This window comes from Catharus ustulatus, chromosome Z (assembly GCF_009819885.2).
Source record: "Catharus ustulatus isolate bCatUst1 chromosome Z, bCatUst1.pri.v2, whole genome shotgun sequence".
In the NCBI taxonomy this organism is placed as follows: domain Eukaryota; kingdom Metazoa; phylum Chordata; class Aves; order Passeriformes; family Turdidae; genus Catharus; species Catharus ustulatus.
This window is the reverse complement of record NC_046262.2, coordinates 9,034,480-9,048,298: the sequence shown is the minus strand read 5'-3', so window position 1 is coordinate 9,048,298 and position 13,819 is coordinate 9,034,480. Positions and strand designations below refer to the sequence as shown.

Here is a 13,819-nt window from a genome sequence, read left to right as displayed (position 1 = left end):
TGTGCTGGGGAAAACTGGTGGGGGGCCATCATGGCTCAGGGCTGTCAGGGTCCTCATTTCTGCCTTCCCTGACAGGCATCTCTTATTGGAAGAAAACAATTCCAAGCTCTTCTCCTTATCTGTAGGGCCAGAAAGTGTCCTGTGCTGTGGGTGGAAGGGGGAGGAGGTGAACATGAGACCAGGAGCTAGCTGGAGGCCCAGAGGTTGCTGCAGTGTCTTGGAAAGCAAGGCATGAAATGGTCGCCAGAAAGAAAGAGGAATCTGTTCCTATGCACAGGGTTTCATACAGGATGGCATGCAAAAGGGATATAAAATCAATCCAGGTATGAGAGTTCACAGCTTAGCTTAAAATATTTGTTGCTTAAATGGAAAGGTGTTAGTACTCAAGGTGTTAGCACTGTGTGAGGTGGCTGAGATGTACCTGGATTTGATTTGGGAGGTTGGGAATGACTGAGCCTAAATGCTGCCTTCCCTGCCTGCGAGACCCTGCAGACAGGAGGCACCCTCCTGCCCTTCTCCCAAGGAAGCATCTGAGTCATCCCAGCCCTGCATCTCCCCCTTTTCTTCCCCTCAGAGCCACTGTGGACACTGAAGAGCTGGAGAGGACGCTGCAGAGGTTCGGAGGCACACCGTGATGGTGGGAGCCATTCCACGGCAGCCACGCCGCTTCTGGGGGGTGCCTGACTGGCAGGTGTCTTCAGCTAATTGTGCCAACGACCACCTGCTGCGGAGCAGGGAGGTTAATCCAGAGCAAAGCAGGGTCCTGCTGCAGAGGGGTAAGTGTGGCAGGCAGCCAGGATGGGCTGTTGTGGTCTACACTGAGGGGTTGAGGTTGGCAGGGACATCTGGAGGTTATCTGGACCAGCCTCACCTACAGCCATTGCCCATCAATTTATATTGATGACTTCTGGGTATCTCCAAGGATGAAGATTCCACAACCTCTCTAGTTAACTGGTTATAGTGGTCAGTCATGGTAAAACAAAGTGGTGGTTTTTGATATTCAGAGGGAACCTCTTATCTATATATCTAATCAGATCTCACTGAGCCTCCTCTTCTTCAGATTGAACAGTCCCAGCTCTCACAGCCTTTCCTCACAGGACAGATGCTCCATTCCATTAATTTTTTTAGGGTCCTTTTTTCTCTCAGATGTGGCCACCAGCACTGAGCAGAGAGGGAGCATCAGTTCGCTCAACCAGCTGTTAATGCTGTGCCTGGTGCACTATTGTTTTTCTTTGCTGCAAGGGCACACTGCTGGCTCATGGACAACTTGGCACCCACCAGGACCCCCAGGGCCTTTTCTGTTGTGCTGCTTTCCAGTCAGTCAGTCCCCATATCCTAGTGCATGGTTGTACCTTTTATCACTCCTTTTAAATGGACTCCCTGGTCTCAAGCACCTTGGCCTGGTATTTTTTCATCCACATCCCAGCAGGGTCAAAATAGCATATGCAGGCTCCCTCTCCACGTAGCCTTGATCCACTTGGAGAGCAAATTTTACTATTGCTCACTTGCCCCTAAGCCCTTGCTCCACAAGATCAGGCACAGCTGCAAAGACAGGCAAAAGGCAGAGCTGCCAGGCATGGGTAGTTTGTCCTCAGTCTCCTGGTGACGTTTTGTGCATCTCCTCAGCTCCTACAGCCATTTCAGTATTTTTCATGCCTGAAACAAACCAACATGTGAACAGGATTCTCACAGCTCTAAAACTGGACTGAAAATGAAAAGTGAGGCACCATTCTGCACAGAGAAGGGCAGGCCCTTTTTGCTAGCAGGAGTGGATGGATGTCCTAGTTTTGAGGACAGGTGTCTGCTGAGAAAGGCAGGAGCCTCTCTTTGAAATGGAGAATGTAAACCCCCTCCCTCCAAATTATGATAATTTTGAAATCAAGCGAGTCTCAGGCAAAGATATGGGAATTAGGAATAACAGTTCTTTACTAGGAAAATTAAAATAGAAATACAGTACTACAAAGAAACAGACCCCAAGCCCTGACAAAGTCAGAGTACAACCTGACACCCCGTCAGGCAGGGTGTTGGTAGCAGTCCCATTAAATGGTGGCTGTAGTCCTTTTGTAGTGACAGATGTGATTCAGTTGAAGCAGCGCTCCTGTACAAGGTGCAGTTTCCCTCTGGAGGTCCAGTGGTGATGTGGAGGAGTCCCGTTTTCCTCTGGAGTCCAGTGGAGAAAGGGGCTACCTTAGTGTCCCAAAACCTCTGTTTTTATCTTGGTAAGAAATGTTGGGCCCTTCCCCCTGGCTGGAGCAACTCCCAATGGGATGCAGTAATTTTATCAGTCCCACAGTGGGACTCAATGGGCTATTAGCAGAAAATGATTGGCTGGAGGAAGGATGGGTTGTGAAAAGATAAAGAACAATGGCCCACCTGGTTTCAATGGATGGCCCATTAGCAGAACATCTCCCATGGAGATAAGGATCACTGCCCCCACCCTCTACAGATGGTGATAGAATAGATACCTTTTATCACACCCTGTGTTGTAACCCAAGACATTTTACACCCCTTATTCTATTCCCATCTGCACAATGACACCTTTTTCACAGTTCTCACTTAAGATTAGGTACACAGTGGGTTTCTCCATCTTTCTGCAATAGTCACCAAGTGTAACCAGGTCTTTGAGCAAAAACAATCCCACGGATGGGTTTGTCCTTGCCCGAGGTGGGACTAATCCAAACAGTCTTTCCTAAAATACCTTTCATGCGTACTACAGGGACTTTATGTCCATCCACTGTGTGCAAGGGTTCAGACTGGGCAGGACCAGCTTGATTGATGGACCCTCGAGTGTTGACCATCCAGGTGGCCTTTGCTAAGTTGTTTCCCAATTCTTGAGGGTTCCCCCACCAAGTGCTTTCAGTGTGGTCTTAAGCAGCCCATTGCACCGTTCAACTTTCCCGGCAGCTAGTGGGTGGTAAGGATATGATATATCCATTCAATGCCATGTTCTCTGGCCCAGGTGTTGATAAGGACATTCTTGAAATGAGTCCGTTGTCTGACTCAATTCTCTCAGGGGTGCCATGCCTCCAAAGCACCTGTTTTTCAAGGCCCATGATGGTGTTCTAAGCAGTGGCATGAGGCACAGGGTAGGTCTCCAACCATCCAGTGGTGGCTTCCACCATGGTCAGCACATAGCGCTTGCCTTGGCGGGTCTGAGGCAGTGTGATGTAGTCAATCTGCCAGGTCTTGCTGTGCTTATATTTAGAATAACGCCCCCCATACCAGAGAGGCTTGACCTGCTTGGCTTGCTTGATGGCAGCGCACGTCTCACAGTCATGGATAATGTGAGAGATACTGTCCATGGTTAGATCCACCCCTCGGTCTCGTGCCCACTTATAGGTGGCGTCTCTGCCCTGATGACCTGAGGCATTGTGGGCCCATCAAGCCAGGAACAACTCTCCCTTGTGTTGCCAATCTAAGTCTATCCATGACACCTCTATCTTTGAGGCTTGATCTACTTGCTCGTTGTGTCGATGTTCCTCATTAGCCCGACTTTTTGGGACATGGGCATCCACATGACGAACTTTCACAGGTAGCTTCTCTACCCGGGTGGCAATGTCTTTCCACTTGTCAGCAGCCCAGATTGGTTTTCCCCTACGTTGCCAGTTTGCCTTTTTCCACCTTTCCAGCCAATCCCACAGAGCATTGACTACCATCCATGAGTCAGTATAAAGGTAGAGCTTTGGCCACTTCTCTCTTTCAGCAATGTCCAGGGCCGGCTGAACAGCTTTGAGTTCAGCAAATTGACTTGATCCACCTTCTCCTTCGGTAGCTTGTGCAGCCTGTCGTGTGGGGCTCCATACGGCTGATTTCCACTTCCGGTTCATTCCCACGACGCGGCAGGAGCCGTCGGTGAAAAGAGCGTAGCGTGTTTCATCTGCTGGCAGTTGGTTATATGGTGGGGCTTCTTCAGCTCGGGTCACTTGTTCTTGCTCTTCTTCGTCAGTGAGACCAAAATTTTCACCTTCTGGCCCGTTCGTAATTATCTCCAAAATCCCAGGGTGATTCGGGTTTCCGATGCAGGCGCGTTGCATGATGAGGGCAATCCACTTGCTCCATGTGGCGTCGGTGGCGTGGTGGGTAGAGGGAACCTTTCCTTTGAACATCCACCCCAGCACTGGTAGTCGGGGTGCCAGGAGGAGTTGTGCTTCCGTCCCACTCACCTCTGAGGCAGCTTGGACTCCTTCATAGGCAGCCAAGATCTCCTTCTCTGTGGGAGTGTAGTTGGCTTCAGACCCTCTGTAGCTCCGGCTCCAGAATCCCAGAGGTCGGCCTCGAGTCTCCCCAGGCACCTTCTGCCAAAGGCTCCAGGACAAGCCATGGTTCCCGGCTGCAGAATAAAGCACATTCTTTACCTCTGGTCCCGTCCTGACTGGGCCAAGGGCCACTGCATGAGCGATCTCCTGCTTGATCTGGGCAAAGGCTTGCTGTTGCTCAGCACCCCAGTGGAAATCGTTCTTCTTACGGGTGACCAGGTAGAGAGGGCTCACAATCTGACTGTACTCGGGAATGTGCATTCTCCAAAAGCCTATGGCACCTAGGAAGGCTTGTGTTTCCTTCTTGCTGGTTGGTGGAGACATCGCGGTGATCTGATTGATGACCTCAGTGGGGATCTGGCGCCGTCCATCTTGCCACTTTACTCCCAGGAACTGGATCTCTCGGGCAGGTCCTTTGACTTTGCTCTTTTTAATGGCAAAGCCGGCTCCCAGCAGAATCTGGATGATTTTCTCTCCTTTCTCAAATATCTCCACTGCCGTGTTCCCCCACACAATGATGTCATCGATGTATTGAAGGTGTTCTGGAGCCTCACCCTTTTCCAGTGCAGCCTGGATCAGTCCATGACAGATGGTGGGGCTGTGTTTCCACCCCTGGGGCAGACGATTCCAGGTGTACTGCACACCCCTCCAGGTGAAAGCAAACTGAGGCCTGCACTCTGCTGCCAGGGGAATGGAGAAAAATACGTTGGCAATGTCAATGGTGGCATCCCACCTTGCTGCCTTGGACTCCAGCTCGTACTGGAGCTCCAGCATGTCCGGTACGGCAGCGCTCAGCGGTGGAGTCACTTCGTTCAACGCACGATAGTCCACAGTCAATCTCCATTCTCCATCAGACTTGTGCAGGGGCCAGATGGGGCTGTTGAAGGGTGAGTGGGTTTTGCTGACCGCCCCTTGGCTCTCCAGCTCACGGATCATCTTGTGGATCGGGATCACGGCATCTCAATTCATCCGGTACTGCCGGCGGTGCACTGTTGAGGTGGCAATTGGCACTTGTTGCTCTTCCACCTTCAGGAGTCCCACTGCAGATGGGCTTTCTGACAGTCCAGGCAAGGTGTTCAACTGCTTAATACCCTCTACAGCTACAGCAGCTATTCCAAAAGCCCACCTGTATCCCTTTGGGTCTTTGTAATAGCCGCTCCGGCGGAAGTGTGTGCCTAGAATGCGTGGAGCCTCTGGGCCAGTTACAATCTGATGTTTCTGCCACCCCTCCCCTGTCAGGCTCACCTCAGCCTCCAGCAAAGTCAATTCCTGTGATCCCCCCATCACCCCAACAATGGAAACAGGTTCTTCCCTCACATGTTCTGATGTAATCAGGGTACACTGTGAACCAGTATCACCTAATGCCCTGTGTTTTTGTGGCTCTGATGTGCCAGGCCATCGGATCCACACCCTCCAATAGACCTGTTATCCCATGCCTCTCCCTGGCTAGAGGCAGTGCCCCTCTAGCACTGGTTATTATTTCCTTCCTGGGCATACATAGTAGAGGTTCCTCCAAGTGGGTCTGACAGATTATCCTCACTTCTGTAATACCCTGCACCTTGATTATGGGAGGTTGAGGCTACCTTCACTTTAGGAGAACTCCCTTGGTTAGTGTTTCCTTCCCTGAGTTGACACACCTGTGCTGCCAGGACAGAAATGGGTTTCCCATCCCATTTTCCCATGTCTTCCCCATGGTCATGCAAAAAGAACCACAGGTCAGCTTGTGGGGTGTACCCTCTCTCCCTAGCTGGGGGGCGTTGGGCTCTGATTTTGGGGCCTGTGACTCTCACTGGTGCTGCATTGACCTTCCTCACCTCTTCCCTTATCTCCCTCATCTCCATCTCCTCGTTAAACTCCTCTTTGAGTTCCTTAACCACAGCAGAGACATGAGCCTGCATTGGCCATTGATCATGCTCTTAAAATTTCTGAGCTTGTTAGCAACAGAGCCCACTGTCTCTTGGTTGTTGTCGGCATTAATCGTTGCAATGAAAGTGGTGTATTGAGGTGGCCCCAGGTTTGCCAGGTTCCACAGCACCTGCCCTGTGTACCTGACCTTGTCAGGGTCATTGTCATGCTGTCCATCCCTCCCAAAGAGTACCTCCAGTACTGCCACTTCCCTCAGCTGTTGGATCCCTTCCTCAAGGGTCTTCCAGCGCATTCTATGGTGGTGCTCCTGCATTCTCTCTCTGTGGACAAACCTCTCTCTCACAGTCATTAAAAGCTGCTCCCAGAGGGAAAGGGGGCCTGTCTCTCTTATGAATACCTGATCTACACCTGAGTCCTGGGTCAAAGGTCCCAAATTCCTTGCCTCAGTACCATCCAGTTGCACACCTGCACCCATAAGGTCCCAGACCCGAAGTAAGCAAGTTGTAAAAGCCTCACGGCCCCGCCGTACAGTGTCTTTTGGCAGATTACGGAGACTTTCATACGCAGGGACTCAGTGACAATCTCAACCTCTGGTTCCCCTGCTGGTTGTGAGGGCCCTCCTTTATTATCCTTATTTTCTAGGTGCTTTGTTTTTCTCTTAGACTTTCTAGTTTCCGCAGGGGCGACTGCTGCTGGCTGTGAGTGCCCCTGTGGTTTAGTTGGAACCTGGACAGATGTAACGTTAGTAGGTTCCACTGCAGCATCATTGGATTCTCCCTTTTTAGAGCAGGGGGAGGGTCTCTCGCCAGCTGGGGAAAGGTACTCCTTCAGCATCTGGCCTATCTCCTTCACTAGAACCCCCACCCACTCTGGGTGGTTCCTTTCTGAGATGGGCTGTGGGGCAGGGTCAGGCTCTGGGGCAGGGTCAATGTCTGCAGCACCACCCCTATTTCCTGGAGTAGGTATCAGCGTTGCCATCCAGCTCAATCCCCCCTTATCTCTAAATGTTAAATAGGACAAGCCTATCAGTAACACCAGCCACTGGTTACACCGGAACTGGTGGGCTAGACCCAAAACTCTGGGTGAAGGGTTGGGAGAAGATTTCCCCTGGTGTCATTTCCTCACAGTAGACACCATTATTAAAGTAACCCCAAAAACATACAGTTAGTGTGTGATAGCCCTGAATCCATGTACCTGCCTTCCAAAGGAAGTTAAAAAATCCATGAATTCCTCACCTTGTTAACCCATAAAGCAAACTGGATAACAGCCGCAGTAGCCTTAGTTATAGGGCCCATGTTTAGATAAGGGCCTGCAAATGGGAGAGATACAGCCAAAACCACGTGCCACCCAAATCAGGGTAAACTAGACCACATATTGCCACCTAATGAGGTTTCTGTATTAGCACACAAGAAATTAGGTAACTGAAGAACTGTTACTGCTTTTATCATCTCATGTCCCACGTTGGGTGCCAAAATCTGTCCTAGTTTGGAGGACAGGTGTCTGCTAAGAAAGGCAGGAGCCTCTCTTTGAAATGGAGAATGTAAACCCCTCCCTCCAAATTATTATAATTTTGAAATCAAGGGGCTCTCAGGCAAAGATATGGGAATTAGGAATAACAGTTCTTTACTAGGAAAATTAAAATAGAAACACAGTACTACAAAGAACAAACCCCAAGCCCTGACAAAGTCAGAGTACAACCTGACACCCATCAGTCAGGGTGTTAGTAGAAGTCCCATTAAAAGGTGGCTGTAGTCCTTTTGTAGTGACAGATGTGGCTCAGTTGGAGCAGTGCTCCTGTAGAAGGTGCAATTTCCCTCCTGAGGTCCAGCAGTGATGTGGAGGAGTCCCGTTTCCCTCTGGAGTTCAGTGGAGAAAGGGGCTCCCTTAGTGTCCCAAAACCTCTGTTTTTATCTTGGTAAGAAATGTTGGGCCCTTCCCCCTGGCTGGAGCAACTTCCAATGGAATGCAGTAATTTTATCAGTCACACAGTGGGACTCAATGGGCCATTAGCAGAAAATGACTGGCTGGAGGAAGGGTGAGTTGTGAAAAGATAAAGAACAATGCCCTGCCTGGTTTCAATGGATGGCCCATTAGCAGAATATCTGCCATGGAGATAAGGATCACTGCCCCCACCCTCAACAGATGGTGATAGAATAGATACCTTTTATCACACCCTGTATTGTAACCCAAGACAGTGGGTGGTGACTGTGGTACCTCCCAAGGGCTGGTTAAAGTGCTGGAGATGCCTGGTCCAAGCTGGCAGAGGTAACAGGGATGTTAGGCCGTGTTTCTGTCCCTGCCGTTGGGCTGGCACCAGCCCTGCCTCATTCAGTGCACGTGGCTGGGACATGTTGTCTTGGCTAGCACTGGGAGATGTTGCTGCTGTTGCCCAAAGGAGTGATTACAGGCATGAGCCCCTGGGACTGGTCTGACCTGCCTGACTCCTGTGCTCTACAACAGCATAAGCATGTTCATGGCAGAGGGCAGGCCTCTTCCTCCCCACCTGTCCAGACTTGTCCACAGGCTTCTCCTGCCTGTCTGGAGACCTCTCTCCTTGCCTGAGCCAGGAAGGAAGTGCTGAACCTGCAGGTGGGTGAGGCCTCAGGGTTTCCCAGAAAGCCACACCAGCCTCATTCTTCTTCCCGTCCTGAGAAGGAGGCTCAAGTGGGCTGTGTGAGGAGCCATGTCCCAGTGGGTCCCTTGCAGCCAGGAGCCTGGACGAGGATGGAGATCCTGGGCTGATCCTCATCCTTCCGCTCTCTTTTTTTTCCAGATGCTGTGCTGCAGAGCAGCTCATAGTAGAGTGCTCACACAGAGATCCTGAACGAGAGAGGGCCTAGCTCCCACCCCTTGCCCTTGCACCCTGACCTGTGGCACTTTACAGTCCCCCTCCCGCTGCTGCATGGGCTCTGCTCGGAGTCCCAGCAAGTGAGGCTCCATGCGGCACATCCACGCAGAGACGTCTCTGCCCCCGGAGCGCAGCACAGACCCCAGTCTGTCCCGGCCCAGCGGGGAGACACCCTTGGAGCCTTCCTCGCAGTGCTGCACCCACCGCAGCATCCTCATGGGCTACAATGAGACAGAGATCAAGCGCCAGAAGGTTTACCAGGTGTCCATCTTCTCCCATCTCTCCAGCTCCTCTGAGAGCACGGAGCAGCGGGCAGGCACCCGGCCAGCTGTCAAGAGGGGATACCCCGAGCAGCGAACTCCGGAGGTGGGGCGAGATCCCAAACGAACTCACTGGGGTGACAGGGGGGTGGATGGGGGCCCTGGGCAGCCTTCCCTGGATGATGATGATACCTTTGAGGATGGTCTGCTGGTGGAGGAGCTCTCCCTTTGCGGCTCTGCCCAGCACTTCTCCCACAGTGGGCTGAAGGTGGTGGAGCACCGCTGTGAGGGCAGCCCTAGCCACAGCCCCAAAGCCAGCAGAGAGGACAAGTTGCAGGATGTCTCCTCCTCCTCTTCCTTATCCTCCTCCTCCACCTCCTCCACCTCCTCCTGGCCCCGGCACATTGCTTGCAGTACTTTGCACATGAGAGACAGTTGCTCTGTCTCATCAGGGGATCAGCCCATAGACTATGGAGAGAATGGGGAGCCGGCAAGTGGCCACAATGTACTTCATCTTGAATTGCACAGTATTGCACAAACAGCCCAGTTGGACCCTGGTGGGAAGAGAGAGAAGCTAGGGAGCAGCCCAGCTCACACCAGCAGGGCTAGTGAAGAAGCAGAAGGGCCAGCAGTGGCCAATGGATTCAGGGAGTCCCCAGTTCTGCAGACAGCGCTCAGCCCCGAGCCCAGCAACCTGAGCTCCCAGGAGATGACACCCTGTGGGAGCAGCCAGCTCAGCAGCACCTGCCCAGCCAAAAGGAAGTTGCTCCCTGCTAGCGAGGTGATGGCCGACTCCTGCTCTGAGGATGAGAGCCTGTCCCCACCAGCAAGGAAGAAGAGGGTCCTGCCATGCCATCCTGTGCCCACAGCCTGCCGCAGCACTGATGCCAAGGGAGCTCCGTTCTGGAATCACCTGCTTCCTGCAGCCAAGGTGAGCATTGCTCATGGGGGGAAGCAGGGAATGGCCTGGGGATGCCCAGAGCTCAGGACTGTGCTTGTGGGCAGTGTGGTCTGCTGTGGCACCATGCCCTGTTCTGTCCCTGAGCTGCCGTACTAGTGTGAGCAAGGTAGCAGCTGACAGTCAGTTGTGCCACACATGGTCTGTTTTAAACAGTTCTTGACATGTTGTAGTCATTGGATCCTCTGCATGCAACCAGCTTTTTCTCCTGGAAAGCCTTGATTGGACAGGAGACACCTCCCCATGGCAGTGAGAGCTGGACACATCATGAAGCCATATTTGGTATCTGTTGGCTTCATGTTAAGCCTTGATATACCAGCAAGAGTATTGGGAAGAGCAGCTGACCTCTGCCTGCCTGATGATTAGGAAGGCAGATGTGTGGGATGGCTTGAACTCCTGGCCATGATGCCCATTAGAGCAAGTGTCTGGTGGCAGGCAGTGGGACTAGACATGCCTTGACCAAGGAGCCAGTGCTGTGTGCAGATACACCATTCGCGTTATTGCCATTTTGAGGTGCCTGTGGCATGTCCCCAAGGTGCCACAAGTTCTCAGCAATGGGGCAGACCCATGAGATTTGCAACCTCCTGGCAGCTCAGGAGCTGCCTCCGATTATTCTTTCTTACCCCTGCCCTCACCCTGTCCTGCCACCTGAAGCTGCAGGCTCAAGCCAGACCTGGCAGCTTCTTTTTCTCTGGGGAATCCCATGATGTGGGGACCCACAGGAACTGATGTCAGAGCTGCTCTGGCTTCTTGCTTCTTGGAGCTGGGACACACAACTCCATCTCTGCCTGCCTTTTTCATGACTGTCCCCCAGCCCAACTGCCCCCGGCACTGTCCTTGCAAAGTGAAGCCCTCCAGCAGCTTCCCTGGGTTTTCCCGCCCAATCATGCCAGCCAGCTCCATCATCCCTTTGTGTTGTGCTGCCCTTTGTGTGGCTTCCAGAAGGGAAAGCCCCTGAAAAAGGGACATCTTTAAAAGGAGGCTGCAATGTGACTGTGGCTTTAACCCCCCCACCCCACAGCTGTAGGATCCTAGCTGTGGGTAGGGGTGGGCAACGCACCCCTCTGCCTGGTGGCACTGCTGAGGACTTTGCATGAATCACCAGGGGACAGAACTTTTCCAAGGCTGGTCGGGGAGTGTCCTTGTAGGTGTCACCAGTCCCTGGGAGGTGCAAGGGGGTGTCATTGTATGACTCCGTCTACGGGTGTCTTGTCACTGGGGCTGCTCCTAAGACCTGCTTTGTAGAGAGGGAACAGTGTGTTGTACTCTTGAGTACCAACACCCTCACTCTCAGCTGAGCCACTTAGGGGTTTGGGCAGCCCCATGTCTCCACCAGACACCCCGATCCTTGTGCTGCCCTGTAGCCACCCCTCCAGAGGCCGCTGATGGCTGCCCAAGGACAGGACCCTCTTCCAGCTGCTGGGACCCTCATGGGGATATGGGACAGGGCAAGGGGAGATGGTACCTTCCAGGGGTGCACAGGCCCTGGTTGCTGCCCTAACATGGTTCTCCATTTCATGTCCCCTCCAGAGCTCTTCAGATTGCACTGCGGTCGGGAGGAGGCTGAAGAGTGGGCTGCGCCTCAAATCGTGAGTGTCCTGGCAGCCCTGTGGGATGGGCATGGGGGCTCAGGGTACCTGCCCACCTCAGCACCCTGCAGCCCCATGGGTTGAGTCCTCCTTCCTGCCCTGGCCCAGGTATCTCCCCTCCACAAGACCATAGACTCGGGGGGAGGGGTTTCTGCTTCCCTAGGATGTAGGAAAGTAGGATCAACCTCTAGTAAAGGTACAGGGGCCTGGAGAGGGATCCACATTTCCAAGGACATGAATAACCCAGGGCTGTGTGCTCCTCAGTTCATAAACACCAATCTTCTCACTCCAAGGCGACATCTCCGGACCAGTCTCCGGAGGGGCACCAGATCTCCCACAGCGCCCTGGGCCACCACCACTGTCAGCCATGCTCTGCTGGGCAACTTTGAGGTAATGGTGCCCATCTGCTGGGGGGAGGTGGGTCCCTGGGGCTCCATGCAGGTCTAGTGATGAGTGTGAGAGGCTGAACCTGATGGGAGCCCTGGTGTGGGGCTGGGCACATTGTCCCCAAAAGGCCAAGGCATTCTTGCTGCTTCTCCCTGTTAGGTGGTTGGTGTTATCCCCGCAGCTCAGGGTGGGTCTGTCTCACACTGAGGTCTTGGGGCACAAGAGGGCAAGCAGTCACTAGGGTGCAATGAAGATGGGGATGACTTCGCCTGGAACATTGAGGCAGGGGATATGGCTGGTGTTTGAGTTCCCCTAACGCTTTCCTCCCCTCTCAGGAGTCCATCCTGAAGGGACGCTTTGCACCATCAGGGAGGATCGAGGGTTTCACAGCAGAGATCGGTGCCAGTGGCTCCTACTGTCCCCAGCATGTCACCCTGCCTGTCGACGTCACCTACTTCGACATCTCTGAACACAGCGTGCCCTCGCCTTTCCTGGTACATGGATGTGGGAGAGCTGTGGGAGGCTGTGCCCTGGCACCCTGGGGTAGCCACTCACTGTGGAGGGTGCCTCAAGCATCACAGGAGATGGCTGCCTGTGCCAGGAGCAGCCTTTAACACAAAAAAGGAAAAAGGGAAAGAAGAGGGAACATACACAGGCCTTGCTGCTTCGTGGTTGTCATTGTCATCACCTCTCTTGTCACTGCCTCTCTGTTTCTGCTGCTGACTTGGAGAGGGGCTGAGCTGAGGGTCTTCTTGCTGACTTGTGCCAAGTGTTCCCAGTGAGGGAGTCTCAGGCCCGTGCTGGTTCCCAGCTGGGCTCTCCCTCAGCTTTCTGCCTCTCTCACATGCTGTTTATTTTGCCCCAGGGAGTGATTGACTTGGAGGCCTTGGGAAAGAAGGGTTACAGTGTCCCCAAAGCTGGAACCATCCAAGTGGTGAGTCATTCCCTGGCCTGCAGTAGCACTTTGTGGAAAGAGCTAGTTGCTCTGGTTGCCCTGCTTGTGGGGGGTATGCTCCATGACATTTTAGGCAGGGCAGCAGCTGGAAGGGGTGTCTCCTGCGGAGGAGAGCACAGGGTACCTAGGGGGCTGTCAGGGAGACAAGGTAATGGAAAAATCATGGAAGGAAGAAGTGGATGAGGGTTTTGGCAGGAAAGTGTATGTGCAGTGGGAATGGGATGTGATGGAAGAGGAGCACAGGTGTGAAGGTGGGTGGAAAGAACTGCTCCATGACAGTCAGACTCAGGCTAAGCCCTCTAGGACTGGTAGGGGCCTTTCTGGATCCTTGATCCAGCAGCTTTTGCTCCCAGATGCCCCATCTCTGCCCTGCATCCTTCCCAGTCTCACCCCCTACCCCTCTGCCCCCAGACCTTATTTAACCCCAACAAGACTGTGGTGAAGATGTTCTTGGTGACATACGACTTCCAGGACATGCCGGCCAATCACATGACCTTTCTACGCCATCGCATCTTCCTGGTACCCGTGGGGGAGGAGGAGGGGTCCACAGTGGCCCCCAGTGATGCACTGGGCACCAGCCCACCCCGCAGGGTCCTCTGCTACCTGATGCATCTGAGGTAAAGCATGCTGGGGGATGGGTGCCTGCCCCAAGGTCACCTCCACGCTCTTCTCCGACATGTCCCAGCCCTGCAAGATGGGA

General features: G+C 53.2%; 1 protein-coding gene across 5 annotated transcripts in view; it reads left to right on the top strand.

Annotated features, from left to right (window-relative positions):
- Positions 1-13,819, top strand: part of FAM214B (family with sequence similarity 214 member B) — a 45,563-nt gene that overhangs the window by 29,736 nt on the left and 2,008 nt on the right. For all 5 annotated transcript variants that reach the window (XM_033085429.2, XM_033085428.2, XM_042780153.1 and 2 more), the window contains 7 exons: positions 575-776; positions 8,896-10,161; positions 11,719-11,777; positions 12,071-12,167; positions 12,500-12,658; positions 13,030-13,098; positions 13,531-13,736. In XM_033085429.2, the coding sequence (XP_032941320.1) occupies positions 9,061-10,161; positions 11,719-11,777; positions 12,071-12,167; positions 12,500-12,658; positions 13,030-13,098; positions 13,531-13,736 (1,691 nt within the window). In that variant the 5' untranslated portion in view covers positions 575-776; positions 8,896-9,060. The remainder of the gene's footprint in view (positions 1-574; positions 777-8,895; positions 10,162-11,718; positions 11,778-12,070; positions 12,168-12,499; positions 12,659-13,029; positions 13,099-13,530; positions 13,737-13,819) is intronic.